The sequence below is a fragment of the Boleophthalmus pectinirostris genome, unplaced genomic scaffold (genome assembly GCF_026225935.1).
Source record: "Boleophthalmus pectinirostris isolate CB_2022bp ecotype Guang Dong unplaced genomic scaffold, ASM2622593v1 HiC_scaffold_19, whole genome shotgun sequence".
NCBI lineage: Eukaryota > Metazoa > Chordata > Actinopteri > Gobiiformes > Gobiidae > Boleophthalmus > Boleophthalmus pectinirostris.
The window spans coordinates 19144101-19158680 of NW_026571140.1; the positions used below are offsets into that span (position 1 = coordinate 19144101).

General features: G+C 37.9%; 1 protein-coding gene across 1 annotated transcript in view; it reads right to left on the bottom strand.

The window, feature by feature from the left end:
• Window positions 1-463: 463 nt before the first annotated feature.
• Window positions 464-14580, bottom strand: part of LOC110175368 (protein unc-13 homolog C) — a 72794-nt gene continuing 58677 nt past the window's right edge. Inside the window, 11 exon segments of the mRNA XM_055154841.1 lie at window positions 464-749; window positions 1504-1663; window positions 3048-3140; window positions 5428-5575; window positions 6598-6678; window positions 7130-7182; window positions 7543-7670; window positions 9221-9358; window positions 9830-9918; window positions 13162-13239; window positions 14473-14550. Of these exon segments, the coding sequence (XP_055010816.1) occupies window positions 464-749; window positions 1504-1663; window positions 3048-3140; window positions 5428-5575; window positions 6598-6678; window positions 7130-7182; window positions 7543-7670; window positions 9221-9358; window positions 9830-9918; window positions 13162-13239; window positions 14473-14550 (1332 nt within the window).

The following is a 14580-nucleotide window of genomic DNA, read 5'->3' on the forward strand; positions in this document are numbered from 1 at the left end:
CCGGACAAAAGAATCGAGCAAATTTTCAAACATACTATGTTCACCATATTTCATATATGTTGGTTTGTTCTTTTTTCACTGGTTTGGCACTTCATTGGAACGAATCTCAGTTCAAAAAGACTAAATGTTGTACAAAAGGTTTTTCATGTCTCATTAACATAATTTGTAGAATATAGTACTTAATAGTAAGCATACGGTAAGTAAACACTTGTACATACTGTAGTTTAAAATGAACATTCCAACAGATGTTACGCACATGCACAAAACAAACAAACAAACACAACTCTCTCTCTCGCACACGCCCGCTTGCTGCCTGTGACTCCACTCTCTGATTCTTTGGAAATCTCCTTCTGCTAATTCCAGCCCTTTCCTGACTGAACATCTGTTGCTACCGCTTCATACCTTAAGTACTTTAGCTTAAGACATGACAACTCTTCAAATCCTAATACTGCATTTAGCACAGTTACGACACCTCCTCCGCTGAACGCGTGTCCGTCTTTAGGCGCACAAACTCTTTAGCCACTTCGTCGTTGGTCCTTTGGGAGAGTATCCTCATGATAGTGAGGCCAGTTTCGTCCATAGAGATGCTCTTGACCAGAGGGTAGCAGGCCGAGCAGCTGCCTGATTCAGCCAGCTCTCGCAGTGGGATGACAGTCATGCCTATGATGCGGTCCTCCCGTGCAAAACAGTAGTCCTTCACTGAGACATGCAGCTCGTAGTACTCTGGACCATGTTCATTACTCAGGACACTGCACAGGGAAAACAGGAGAAAGTCAATACAAAGGGGCATTGTTAAAGGCAGTGCACTGAATTTTTACAATTTTCACACAGTGATAAATGGATCTAGTCAATTAATCATAGAGGAGTTTCTGGATCATGGTACTGCTAACAATACCGTCCAGTTGTGACAAGAATAAAAAACACAAAAATAAGTGCAGACAGTGTATAGTGGTCTAATTGAGTACACCATACTGTACTGGGGCAAAATAGATTTTTGATTTTACTACATGAAATAATTGGGTAGAGGACCTCTACATACACAAACCTAAGTACCCTATGAAAAAGCCTGGTTAGAGCCCATGTGAGTGAATGGACATGCTGTAAACAATGTTCTTCAGGTCACTCACGCTTGCTTTTGTTCAGGTCTGGACAAAGGAGTCACTTACAGTGTCTGACCGGGTGACATTTCTCCAGTAAAAACATACTGATTGTATGTCTTCAGACCATCAGCTCCTTTTATGTGAGTGAAATGAACGTTTCTATTTTAATGAGCTGTTCCTCTCAGTCAGCTTTTTCTTTTGGCTGCTCTCTAATTATCCACAGCAATTACAAACTTTGTAAAATCTATACAATGAGAGGTGTAAATCTTTGTACATCTTTATTTAACAGCCAGCCAGCATTGATTACACTGCTGTATCCACAATTCTTTTTTAGATCTCTAATCTCTTCTTCCTGCACAGATATAAAGCAGACTGTTGACCTAACGCTCACTGTAATACTTACTACTGGAATGTTTCGTTGTACTTTGGTGACCAATTGTTGTTCTTGGTCTTAGTGCTGAATTTGCGTTTCTTGTCAGCCAGGTGTGGTCCGACGGCGTTGACCTCCACAAAGGGTCTGAACATGGCATTGGTCTGCCACATGAGCTTGTTCACCCCCACCACTGTAAGAAGAGCAGATCTTGGTGGTATCTTTGTAAACTTAAAATAATAACTGGCTAAACAATCTGTTTACCAATGCAGTAGATGTTTTTGTTATGAGAGATTTAAACTCTATCGAAGCATTTGATAAGACAAAGCCTGAAGTCAGCAGATGTGAAAACTACAAAATGAATGAGACATATATGGAAATAGGAGCTTCTTGTGACCGTAGCACTATTGGCAGCTTGAGAGAGAATAGGAATATTGCTTTTTATTGAACTATTTTTCTTATGCCCTATGGTGACAGTATTGACAGAAATAAAATATGCTAGCTTTATAGAACATAATACACAGATAAGTCTTAAATACAAAATCCAAATCACCATAGCAACGATGATCCATTTGCCATTATACAGTGAAGCAGCCAATTAAAACAGCAGCATATGGTGGACTGTGGGAGGCATAGAGCTCATCACTAGAGCTATTTGAGGAATGCTTTTAGTTAAATCACAGTTGTGGATAATGACATTGGATTTAATTGTAATATAGCTGTGTTTGTCAACAGCGGGTACGTTTATCACTATGGGATAGAAGAACTGATCCGGTGTAACATTATGACCACAGACAAGTGGACAGTAGATAGATACAAACCAGCTAAAATAAGAACTAGACATTGACACTGAATAACCATTGCTGGTTCTAATAAAAAGGTGATACAATAGAGAAGAGTTGGAACGATATGAAAATTTCAAACTCAATATCGATACTAAGGAATAGACTCGATACCCATATTGATTCCAATACCACAATGAAATGTAGGTTACACAGTGGTCCATGAGCGTATCCTACTATATGTGTTCTTGTTCTGATACAGCTCAAGATCATTCTAAAGCCATTCAGGAAAGGTTCAGTTCTGTCCTTTGAATGTGATTTTTTAGTATCAATATCTGATAAAACAAGTAAAACTAAGTTTGGATGCATACACACACACACACAGTATGTTGAATATAGGGCTCCAATAATTTAAACAGACCTTCAGAATACATAAATAAATGTAAAAAGCACTTTGTGTAGAATTTTTGTATGAAAAGTGCTCTATAAATAAAGATGATTTGAAAAATAAATAAATAAATATATATATATATATATATATATAGGTACACAATGTTCCAATGAAAAAGAATAGTATCTTAAATTATTATTAGTTTAATTTCTAATCTAATTTGTCATGTCTGTTGTTTCTTGGTTTTGTTTTAATTATGAGCTGCATAACCTTTGTGTTATCTAAGTGTTAGCCAGAATTCTAAGTCCAGTTGTCAAAGAGATACCATGTCCCCATGCAGCAACAGCCATTCATTTAAATACAGGCTTTATTAAAGGAGGTGTGTGTGATGCCAAAAAGCTCACCCTTGACGCTGACTTTGTGCTCCCCGGTGCCAGGATGAGAGATGAGATTCACTTGCATTGACACCTCCCCCACTGATCCATTGGATGACTGACCTGGACACACACCAAAACAGCAACAAGAGGATTGGGAAAAGTGGCTCTGCGATAATCAAAGATGTTGAAAGAGACAGAAGAGAGGGGTAGAATACAGATGAAAGTACAGGCCAGACAAAAACAAAGTCTTTTTTTTTTGTTTTAGGAAATGTATGCAGGCGAGAAAAAACAAGCTTGTGTGTCAAAATACCCGAATGCTGGATAAACAGTAGGAGTGCGAACTGGTTTTACCCCCTATGGCATCACAGTAACAAACAAAGCCAGGGTTTCCTTTCACTTGAGGCTACATGAAAACCCCAGCATCAGACAGAAAGTAGCATTGTTTTAAAGGCTGGGACAAAGAGCCGTTGGAGCATGACACTGTAATGAATATACAACAATATCCCAGTCAAACTCAAAATTATTTTAAAGGCATAAAAGTATTACAGCTATATTTGCAGTGCCATCGCCCATGCACTTTAAAAAGAACACGCTGTTGCCAGGAAACAATTAGAATTGATTGCTTACCATGTGTCTCTATGGTGCTAATGCATGATGGGACTTGGACCATTAGATCGCCTCATGTTACAACAGCACAGATGTTCAACGCTGAAAGTCTACAGACTGTGAGCATCCAATGGTTTATCAATATGTTCTTTCTACATTTTGAGAGACAAATATTATAGAAATTGGTTCTATCTTAAATAATCCTTATTTTGTGATGATAAAAAGTTTTACTGCTTTCTTACTCTGTTCAATTGCAAAAATCTGCAAGATATTTCATCATTTGGTTGCCCACACAATCAAGTACGAATAACATGAAAGTGCACTATGCACAGTGACATGTAATCTATAAAATGTTATTGTGAATCCTTCAACAAATCCAAATGTTTTATTTACATCTAAGCACAAAGTAGAGAAATAATGCACTGCACAAGGCTGTCTGCTATAGTCAGCATGCCATGAATGTGTCTCCGTTGGTTTTATTGTACTCTGATGAATACATTTGAGCTGCACAATCAATTAGAGATACAATGCTATTCTTCTTCCAAACAAATGTTAGTACACATATATGATTCAGCCCTTGACAATAACAAACCATCGCATGACATTCATTTTCCTAACAGCCCACTGCACATCAAGCACCTCACTAACTCCATTTGGCGCCATCCCAGTAAACCCTGTCAAACATCACACTGTAAGCTAAAAGCAGAGCACAATGACATGGTCAATTAAAGAGGCACATAAAATTGTCTGAGAATAGCACAGCGCCAGTCCCATCTACTAGTAAGAAAAATTGGAGGCTTTGATTGGCCCGCTAGCTGTCTGTTCCCCCTGTGTCCTGCCTCCTGCTGCCAGCACTGTATTCTGCAAGGATGAACAAGTTACAGCACCACAAGCTCACAGCACCACTAGCGCGCTGAGTCCAGTCCCCCCAAAACATGCACGACACCTAAAGCTATTACAGATACAGTCATAACCAATTCCCCAAGACAGCCAGATGAGCAAGGCAATAATATATAATGTAGGTCACCAGGGAGGACTAGGTAAATCGGGGAAATATCTGTTTGAACACACAATATGAAATTATCAAGATGGTGCTTTACATGAAAGGCAACACAAAAAACAAGGTGAAGGGAATTTCATGTGCAAATACTGTATTGTATTGTGAAACACCACCGGTAGAACACATTGAAGTCACTTTACCTGCTATTTGTTGACATAGTCGTGGCCACTTATACATATATAGGTTACACTTACATACACTTAGATGTTTTATGTAATTATTTTTATGCCCTTTTAACAATTATTAATATTATACTTAAAGGTTATATATTACACCAAAGTGACTCATGTGAGCTTTAAACCATGTTAGAATGTTGTTACCTTTTCGTTTCATTCACACTTGTTTGAGTAACCCTTTATTATTAGCCTGTCAGTGTCTACAACTTCAAAACTAAAAACACTTTGTGATGTCAGGAAGCAGTAGTTTTCAAGTTAACAGCTAACTTTTACCTTTAGCTCAGTAGAGATAGAAGTGTTTTCTATTTGAGAGATGAACTCAGCCTACACTTGCATTTCAGTTGTTATTTTTGGTACCAATTTTTGATTGCATATTTTTTATTCTCCTGCTGTTTTTGTACAACAGTGGAGAAAATAAAGGTTATATGTCTTCTGTTCTATATGTTCAAATGACAATTTTGGGGGGCTTTGCACTGTATGTTATGTTGTTTCTCCTAGCAGTCACTTTTAAGGACTTTTGTGGACTTTCAGAGGAACTGCATTTTTTCATATACTAAGTACTTACCTTGAGAGGTTTGGGTGCATATATATTTCTTGATCAAGGCATCTGTAGGTTGAGTGTAAAGGCTGAGAGCGTATTTGAGCGACTTCATATCAGGACTCTTTTCTAAGAAGGTTTTCTTCAGTCCATTTCCACCAGCATGGAAATATTGCTATAATGAAAAGAAAAGACAACTGTTTTCTAATTCAACATCTTCAGCTCTTAGCAGAAGTAATTAGCAGGCATGGTAACAGTGTGGGATTTCAAGGACAGTAGGCAGTGGACATGGTGCAGCAGACAGACAAAGATGAGGAGAGCTATAAGTGCCTCTTCTACGTCTAATTACCCAGCGTTTAGACTCTACCCCACACTTGTGCGTTAATGCATTTGTCCTGATGATAAGACTTAGTGCTGAGGACAGACGGCTGTGCAGTTCTTTCTATTCTGTCAACACGCCCACGTTTGGAGGTGGAGCAGAGGCTACAGACAGTGCTTATTAAGAAATGGCCTTGATTACACCAGTGACTATTGTAAAAGCCTAAAGAGAGATCCACTACAATGTCCCTTATTAGTCAGTCTGTCTGTGTTACGTAGTTGTGAGGAACACTTTACTTTCTAAAGTGCATTCTACTGCTTACTGTTTAGAGAAGCTTTATAATATTTCACTCATCAGTCAAGCTAAATTCATATCCCAATAGTTTGCAATATTTGATTAAATTTATTTCAATAATGCAGCCTTTTCAAATATATTTATACAGTGCATATTGGTTCAGCACACCAGCTCTTCCTTGTCATTATAAAGTGTGTTTGGTGAATGCTCTCATTGGAATACAGATGAACAGGAAACGACCACGTGAGTGATATAAAGCTGCAGGTTCTGTCTTCAGAGACATATAAATCAATTAGACTCCTCAGCACTTTATGATGCTGTAAGCCCTCAGTAGCTCCATGCTATAACTCTTCTTTTGTCCCTGAAGAACTCGGATCTTGAAATTGTCTCTTGTCCCTTGACAACAAACAGCTGCATAGCAATAAATTTGTAGTAATGTAGTTTGCCTTTCTTTTGCTAGCACTTGATAGCACAGAGTAGTTCATTGTTTTATTCTTAAAAGGTATAGATTTTTGTTTCTCTCTTTTACTTATTTGCACATAAAACATTGTGAAGATTCACAGTTGTCTTAACATAAGGCTTACCTTGATGGTGGGAAGCACCAAGTCCATGGCTGCACATTGTCGTGGAGTTAAACTCCTGGCTTCCTCTCGAAAAGCATGCTCCTGCATAAACATGAATGCATTAAGTCCAGTGTATTTTATTTATTACTTTTTACAATCTAATGTGAAACTCTTCACTTACTAGTACATTCAATAAATTATGATAATTTGAATACAGACCTTTCCTCTCAGTGATGGGAATGATATAAAAAAAAGTCATTTTTAAATGACTTTAAATGCTACATTAATTCCTCAGTGCACTAGCAGCAGTAATCCTGTATGCAAAACCTTTCCAAGAACCAAATGACAAATGATAATACCGCTACAGATGTTGGAAAAATACTTTTAGGAGGTTAGAGGTTTACAAAAATAAGACAGATAATAACAAAAGATCCCTTGCTCAAAGTCTGGCACAATAAATCACATTTACATTCTTTTCAGTTTTTCTTAGCATGTGTGGAAAAAAATATAGTTATAATAAAAAATCCCCACAATTTCTTGCAATAAATATTACCTTCAATTTGGAAAGTTGTCCTAGATCCTTGGCAGCACTGAAGATCATCTGAGCTCCTTGCTATTTGGGTGAAAAAAAAAACTTTGTTATTTCTAGTAGTAAGTTTCTATTAAGTAAAACAAATATGAAAAGAAGCAATAACTGCATTATGTCACTGGACTAAAACCAACTAAGACAACAAAGCTACACAATCTACAAATGATGAAATACAAAGATGAAAATTATGACCCTAGTTCAAAGATTAAGCATATGAAAAAATAACCTGCCATGTGCTGTAATCTCCATAATTTCAGTGTTATGAGCAAACTGAACAGATGGGAGGAAAGTGAGGGGAGTAGAAACAGGTGGGGCAGAGGAGGGAGGTCAGGAAGATGGATATGTGAAGAGCGGAAAATGGAAAACTACACAGAGACTTACACTTTGGTCACTCAGCGGTGGCAAAACGATGGTTCTCTCTATAGTATTCAACACTATCTTCCAAAGCTCTTTTAGGACCCGCTTCAAAACAGTCTTCTCACAGATCTTGGCAAATAACATCAAGCTAAAAACAAAATTTGATAGTATTATTATTATTAGTAGGGCTGCACTATATGCACATAGTATTGTGATCAAATCAATTCAAGTTGGTGCAAAAGAACAAATTATCCTGTATAATGCCATTTAATAAAAAAATCCTGTTCTGAAATAATTCCTGGAATTGTCATATTAGTTAATCAGTTCATATTTCATAACATTTTTCCCTCAAATCAATTTGTACTCCGAATAGAATCATACTTTTAAAATACATATAGCAAACCTAAGCACAAAGTTTTTGATGCTATACACAAGATGTTCTAGCAAGTACCACTAATTAACTGAGAGAGAAACATGCTTCTTCAAATGGGGTGTCCTGTTTTAATCTTCCTCTATTCTACAAGCATAGTCTTAGAGACAGGAGGAAGGATTTTGTATTTCTATATCATTAAGAGGATTCACTGTAATACCCCACTGGCCTCAATGTTGCAATGACAAATGGCCCAAAGCAATTCTCTGAGCTCAGTTGAACCATATCATTGCTTTGGTTCCTTCAAGATTGCCATAAAAGTATATACAATTCCTTGATTGAATCCCTTGACATTCACAAATAGAGTAGCGACAAAAGCAGTCAGCTCATTCATTGCAATACGATCACAGCATTGACATTGTGGGAATTTGAATATGCAAAGCTTCAGCAGGCGGACATCAGTAGGAAAAAATACTACGCCATTGAAAAATGAAAGTACGTCTGCAGTCGGTTACCATAGTCTGCATTTGTAATAACAACAATTACAACAGAACTACAAAGCAGCAGGGTCACTCTGACAATGATCATATACATATACTGCACAGCTGTTATTTTAAGGCAAAGTTTGTACAATAGTAGCAAAGGAAGCTGAGTGAATATGTTTTACCACTTATCCCAGTGGTTTCTTTGGTTCTGATATATCTCTGGCAATTGACTGTCTTGAATATCTGTTCAAAGGGAGGAGCTAACTACATTAAGTTGGTTACAGTTTGTTTTGGCCTGGATCTGAGGATGGAGTTGTAAATGGGTGACAAGTTGTACTTTAGGCCCCAATTTCTGTTTAAAGGATTGTTTTTCCTGATAAATATAGACTCTTTGACTCTTTCAAACCACCTCTTCTCCCTTGCCAGGATCTGTACAACTTTACACATTTACTTTTTTGAGGACTTTGAGAGGAACTGCAAATTACATAGGTTGAGCTAGTTCTATATTGTTATTTTTGTTTTCCTAGATAAATAAACTGCACATAAATAGTCTGAGCAGAGAATAAATAACATTCAGATATGTATTGTCTTTGACTCATGCAGTATTTGATGCAGCGTGTCAACAAGCCCCAGGGCACAATATACAGGATTTATATGGGCATGTCTGTAAACAAACCCAATGCTTTTTCTCTCTGGTTTATCATCAACAACTATTTTCCTTTGAATGAACTCCACCACCTCTATTTAATTTATTTTTGTACAACAGAATGCCAAAAAAACATAATTCTCTGAAAAATAATTAGCTGAGAAAGAAACTTACTTCATGCTTGTGTTTTGCCTTACTTTTTATCCAGGAGGTCCATGAGCGGTCGTAGAACAGTCTCGGCATCCATCGCAGGGTTACTGCCTTTGATCGGACCTTTCATTTGCACCAGCTCTGTGTTCATTTGCTTCACACAGTCTTCTATTACAGGTTTGAAACTGTAACAAAAACAACACAAGTTCAAATCCTTTGGTTTTTAGAGTTGGGCAAACAGGGTCAAGTAACATTATTGAGGAGTACCAATTACAGGGTGAAAGAAAAGTAGGCTGGCTGGCAACTTCATAATTTTTAAAGTTCAACATTTGTTTTGTTAACAAAGTTCTCAAACGTCTGTTATAAGAGTGACAATATGTATTGCAAATAAATATGCTGACTACTTAACATTAGATTTCCTGTAGGATATATAATTTGATTTGATTTCTTATAAGTATATATAATGCTATAACTATAATCTCCAACATGCAGAAACATCTTTTCTTTTCATTTTTGTTCCAAAAGCTCCAATATTCAAACAAACTCAAAATGAATGCTAGTTGAGAACAATTGGGAACAAAAATATTTTTTGGTGTTTGCCCTGAAAGCACTTTTAGTTTCGCATAATTAAAAAGAAGCGTTAGTAAAATACAAACCTTGAACCGAACACTCCACTGAGCTCATCCAGTACTGTGTTGAGTTTATTCTGCAGTTCTTTCAGCAGATCACTGGCCTCTGCATCAAGCTGTCAGGGGGAGACAAAAAGCAGAAGATCATTAGGATTCTGCACCAGCCCACACTGACTTGAACAGTGGTGCCTGGACGGGGTGCCTGTGCTGGGGTGTGGAGGCGGGCACACAGAGCAGAGTACCCTGCTTTAGCGGTGGTCTCCCCCTTGCTCTGTGCCTGCCATCTGTGCTGATCACCCAACAGAATACCAATGGACAGCTCACCTCAGAGTGCAGCAAATAATGACTGCTTGCCGAGTCATGAGACATGGTGTCAGCAAAGCAGCGTGGAGCCAGTGCTTTCTCAAATGGGAGGGCATTTGTTACACTGCTACCAATATAGTGGAGCAGGAGAATGCTGTTAGCCAGCCTTGACACTGTTAACATCACAGATACAGCTGTCATATATTGTGCAATACCATTGTGAAGTTGAATTCTAAAGCCAGTCAAAGTGCAAAATGTTCACGTTTGGCTTGCTCTGATGTGTGTCTACCTCACATTTTGTAAGTACCTCACAATATGAGTATGTGTTTGTGTATTGTCGGTTTCATGCTCATTTGATTTAAATAAGTATGTTTTGTAAATATGGCCTAAGCAACTGTCACTATTTCTGTATTCTGACCAGCAGCCGTATAAATCGGAGTATTGATGTTCCTATGAATCGCTGTTTATGTTACAGGATACACGCAGGACGTTGGCCTTGTACAAATGTTCAAATATTGATGGGTGGAGAACACACGTAGCTCAAGTGCAGCGGTGCCTGAGATGGATGTGTAAAGACTGGCCTGGCACCACATGCATGACAGATCAACACATTAGGCCCGATAAGCTCAGCCATGGAGATGCTCCTCTCACACACTCTAATGGTGAATGGCTCAGCTGGGAAGCGGGTGTGTAAACTAAACCTTTTATAGACATTGTTATTTCCCAAACATGCCTTTATCTCCAGCATGAATATGAGAAATTGTGTGTTCACATGCGTACATCCTTGTACTACTGTTGTCACTTAAATAAATGTAAGTGTAGCATAAAATATAAAACTGCTCATGTAGAAGCTGCCCTTGTTTTTTCCTGGGTAAATAATAGATAGTGGAAAAATGTATGTAATAGTCTTTTATCAGTTGTATCTGCACCCTATTGCTTATTAAATGTACATAGACAAAAAAACATAAAATATTCCTGTTTTAAAATGCCATGTGCTGATAATGCAGAAGAAATGCTACACTGTGATGCCAACAAACGTTAAGAATTATCTTTGTGTGACGGTATTCACATGCAATAGAACAGACCCTGGATTTCCATTTTAGCTATGAGGCCAACTGTAAGATGTAAGATTGTGCCTGTAGCTGTAAGCTGTAAGACTGTGCCTGTAGCATTTCCTTTATCACATTTTTTGCCTTTGTCATACAATCTATTCACTGTGGTCTTGATTTCAAAATGTCAATACACAAGCTATAATAGATCTTCAGAGGAACAGATGATCTTAGAGTTGTTACTCTGGCTCTATAGATTTCACATCAGAGATAAATAAGATGACTGCTTTTTCTTATTTGCTGTGACTAGTCCTTACAATTACAATTCTGCAGGGTGGATCTGTCACTGACAGACCTGTCACTGCTGTCCTATCAACAGTGTGAAAAAGGCAGTGTTGTTTCCTACAATTCCTACAAAATAAGTGAAAGATGTAAAAAAAAAAAAGTTAAAATTACACCAATCCTTAGATTAGGTTTCAGAATCCTCATTTTGATAAGAAAATACTGTGACGATCAAACTGGTGCCAGCCACTTAATTTCTCACCAAATCTGAATAAATATGATACATTTGCCATGAATAGAAAAGTGGACAATCGGTAAAAAGCAAGAATCAGGATGATTTTCAATGATGCTTAGATGAGCCACTATCCCGAGAGCGGAGTGGATGGAGAGTGTCTATTCCGGGAGGCTGATGGGTTGCTCTGATTCCGTATGCTCTGTGGCACATGCGGCTGGAGGGGAGGGAGGGGGTGAGGGGGTGGCAGGGGGACAGGCTGTGGGCTTTGATTTGTAACATTGACTATATGGCAAAAAGGTAGTGCTGACGGATCCTATAATGAACACACCTTACAGAAGGACACAACCCCCTCCTCCTGGAGACAGAGAGAGACAGAACAGAGGGGGGAGAAAAATAAAAGGGGGGATAGAGGTAAACAACGCAAAAAGGCAAGACAGGCGTTAGACATGCATTGAAGTTAGGTCGACAGGGAAAGTACTCCACTACAGAGAGGTACAAGGATTTCACATGTAAGTGTCAAATGGGAAGGGCAGACCAGGGCTCAAAAGACATTATAGAGGAAAAGTAGTCTACAATCTACATGACACTGTCACACCCAATCAGATTAGTCGTGTGATGATCACAGTACACACACTTATGAGGTCAGCGTTTACATAAATGTCACCAGATAAAAGTCATTTACATAATACTGATACAACATTGCTATGCACCTCTGGTCGAAGTTTGGGATCTAATTACTAGTGTCAAATTTACTGACAACATAAAATATGTCCTTTCCTCAAAAACAAACTAATTTGATCAAGATAAGACTTAGCACACACTGGGGATCACAATAGATTTTGGAATAATAAAACCAAATTGGTAGAGACCCTATAAATAACTATGCTTTGCAATAGTAATTTAGCTATAATCTGGTGTAGTGCATTGCGGTCTTTGAGAGCTTAAAGGTGTTGCACCTGCTTTCTTCAGATAATAAAGTCAAATTTGTCTTATGATTTTTTTTTTGTCTTGCCTTAGAACAAGGGACAACATGAGTCCACTGTGCACTATTTCCATCTTCTTATAGAGTGCTTTTATTATTGGTGAACCAACAACAAATAACTGACAAATTGACAAACAACTTATGTTTGGATTGTAAAAATCAGGTGCAGCGCCTTCAAAGTGTCTCTACATTGCTTCTTCAAATACAGAACAAAATACTTGTACGAGTATTGCTATTAACGAATAACACTGTCTAAACTCAAAAACAACAGGTAGAAGTCTGTGTTTGGAGAATATAAATGTGACTGTCTATGTTCTACTTAATGAAATAGCTAGCTGTACCTTGATATCAATTTGCAGTGGAATAAGTGGCCTGCATTAATGTGACATATTGTGGACACGAGTAATTCTTCAACAACATTATAGATAAGGGAAAAACAATAAGAAAAAAGACAGAAAAGACAACATGGGATTGATGGCAGTGCTCAGTGTTCTCTGAGGATACAGACCTGTTTGCCACCCATTGACTCAAACATCTTCTCTAGTTGGACTCGCAATTGCTGAATGTTGTTGAGAAGAATGCATGGCTGTGGAAGAAAAAAATATAAACATATAATTAACAATAAAAATGTAATTCTATTTCCAATAGAATATTGTGAATTTGATGAAATAATACATATTCTTGGAAATCAACTGTAAAATCCATTTGTTGTGATTTTCTGACACATCATCTATACACAGACGTGATCTTTCCACAGAGAGCCGACAGTCAGTTGGGAAATGCAATACATTAAACAACTGGGAGAGAAATGTCTGCACTGAATATGTCAGGCATTATCGATTCCCAGCAGCACCACAACACAAGAGGAACAGCCGGCAAACATTAATCACTTTGGGTTCTATGGAGGTCATGGCTAATTCTTCAACTTTTGCAAGAAGTTTCCTCTAATGCAAACTAAATTATGTACCCCAAGTGTAGCATTTCACCATGGTAAATTATGATGTTTATAATAGAAGATTATTTGCCCCAAAGTGAATGAGATGATTGGTGGCTTTCAGTTCCCTATTAAGATAAGTTTCTTTGTAAGAGCAGCTTGTGTAAAGATCTGAAATGCAATATAAGATTTTCTTTTATATACTAGTCAAATTTCTGTAAAAACAAGAGAGAGAGAACAATCCTTACATGAATTTTAGTAACAATTGGCAAGAAAATGTAATTATGCATTAGTACACCTTAACATGCATACCTAGAACATTAACCCAATCGCACAACCACCAAAAAAAAAGTTGTTTAATCAAAATACGTGAGCGACTGTCAAATGTGTCTTAAGGCTCATTGTGATTGTGCCAGTGCCAACTGAGGGGAATTTCATTTCCCATCAGATGTCTGCAGGAAGACAGGACATTTCTTGTTTTCTCCTGGACAGTCGTAATGAGCCTGTCAAGAGAGTGGAGAAACATCTGCCTCCAGTGCTGTGCCTTCTTTATCTCTCATTCCTTTACTTCTGAGACTGGTGCTGTAATTAGGCCATGCACGAGGCTTAGTGTGTAGTCATCCGTCACATTAAACAATGGACAGAGAGCCTTGAAAATACCAATGGCTTTTCCCCATCAGCTGCATGCCTTGTGATGAATAATTGGACAGAGTTAATAGAGACACTTTTCTGTGTGAATCACGGGGGTTCAGTATAGAATAAACTTGACTGAACTCGACTGAACCTCTTATCCAATGTTACCATGCCAACCACACACAGATCACGAAATAGCTGCCATGTTTGCAACAAAAGTTATACAGACAAACTTTGTGTGTGGGCACTTACCACATTCTCTTTAGTTAAATACAAGTGAAAGTCCTTGGATATGATTGCAGCATACTGCAGAAGAACTTTGTTGATAGTCTGTAAAAAAGAAACATACAATACAAAGTA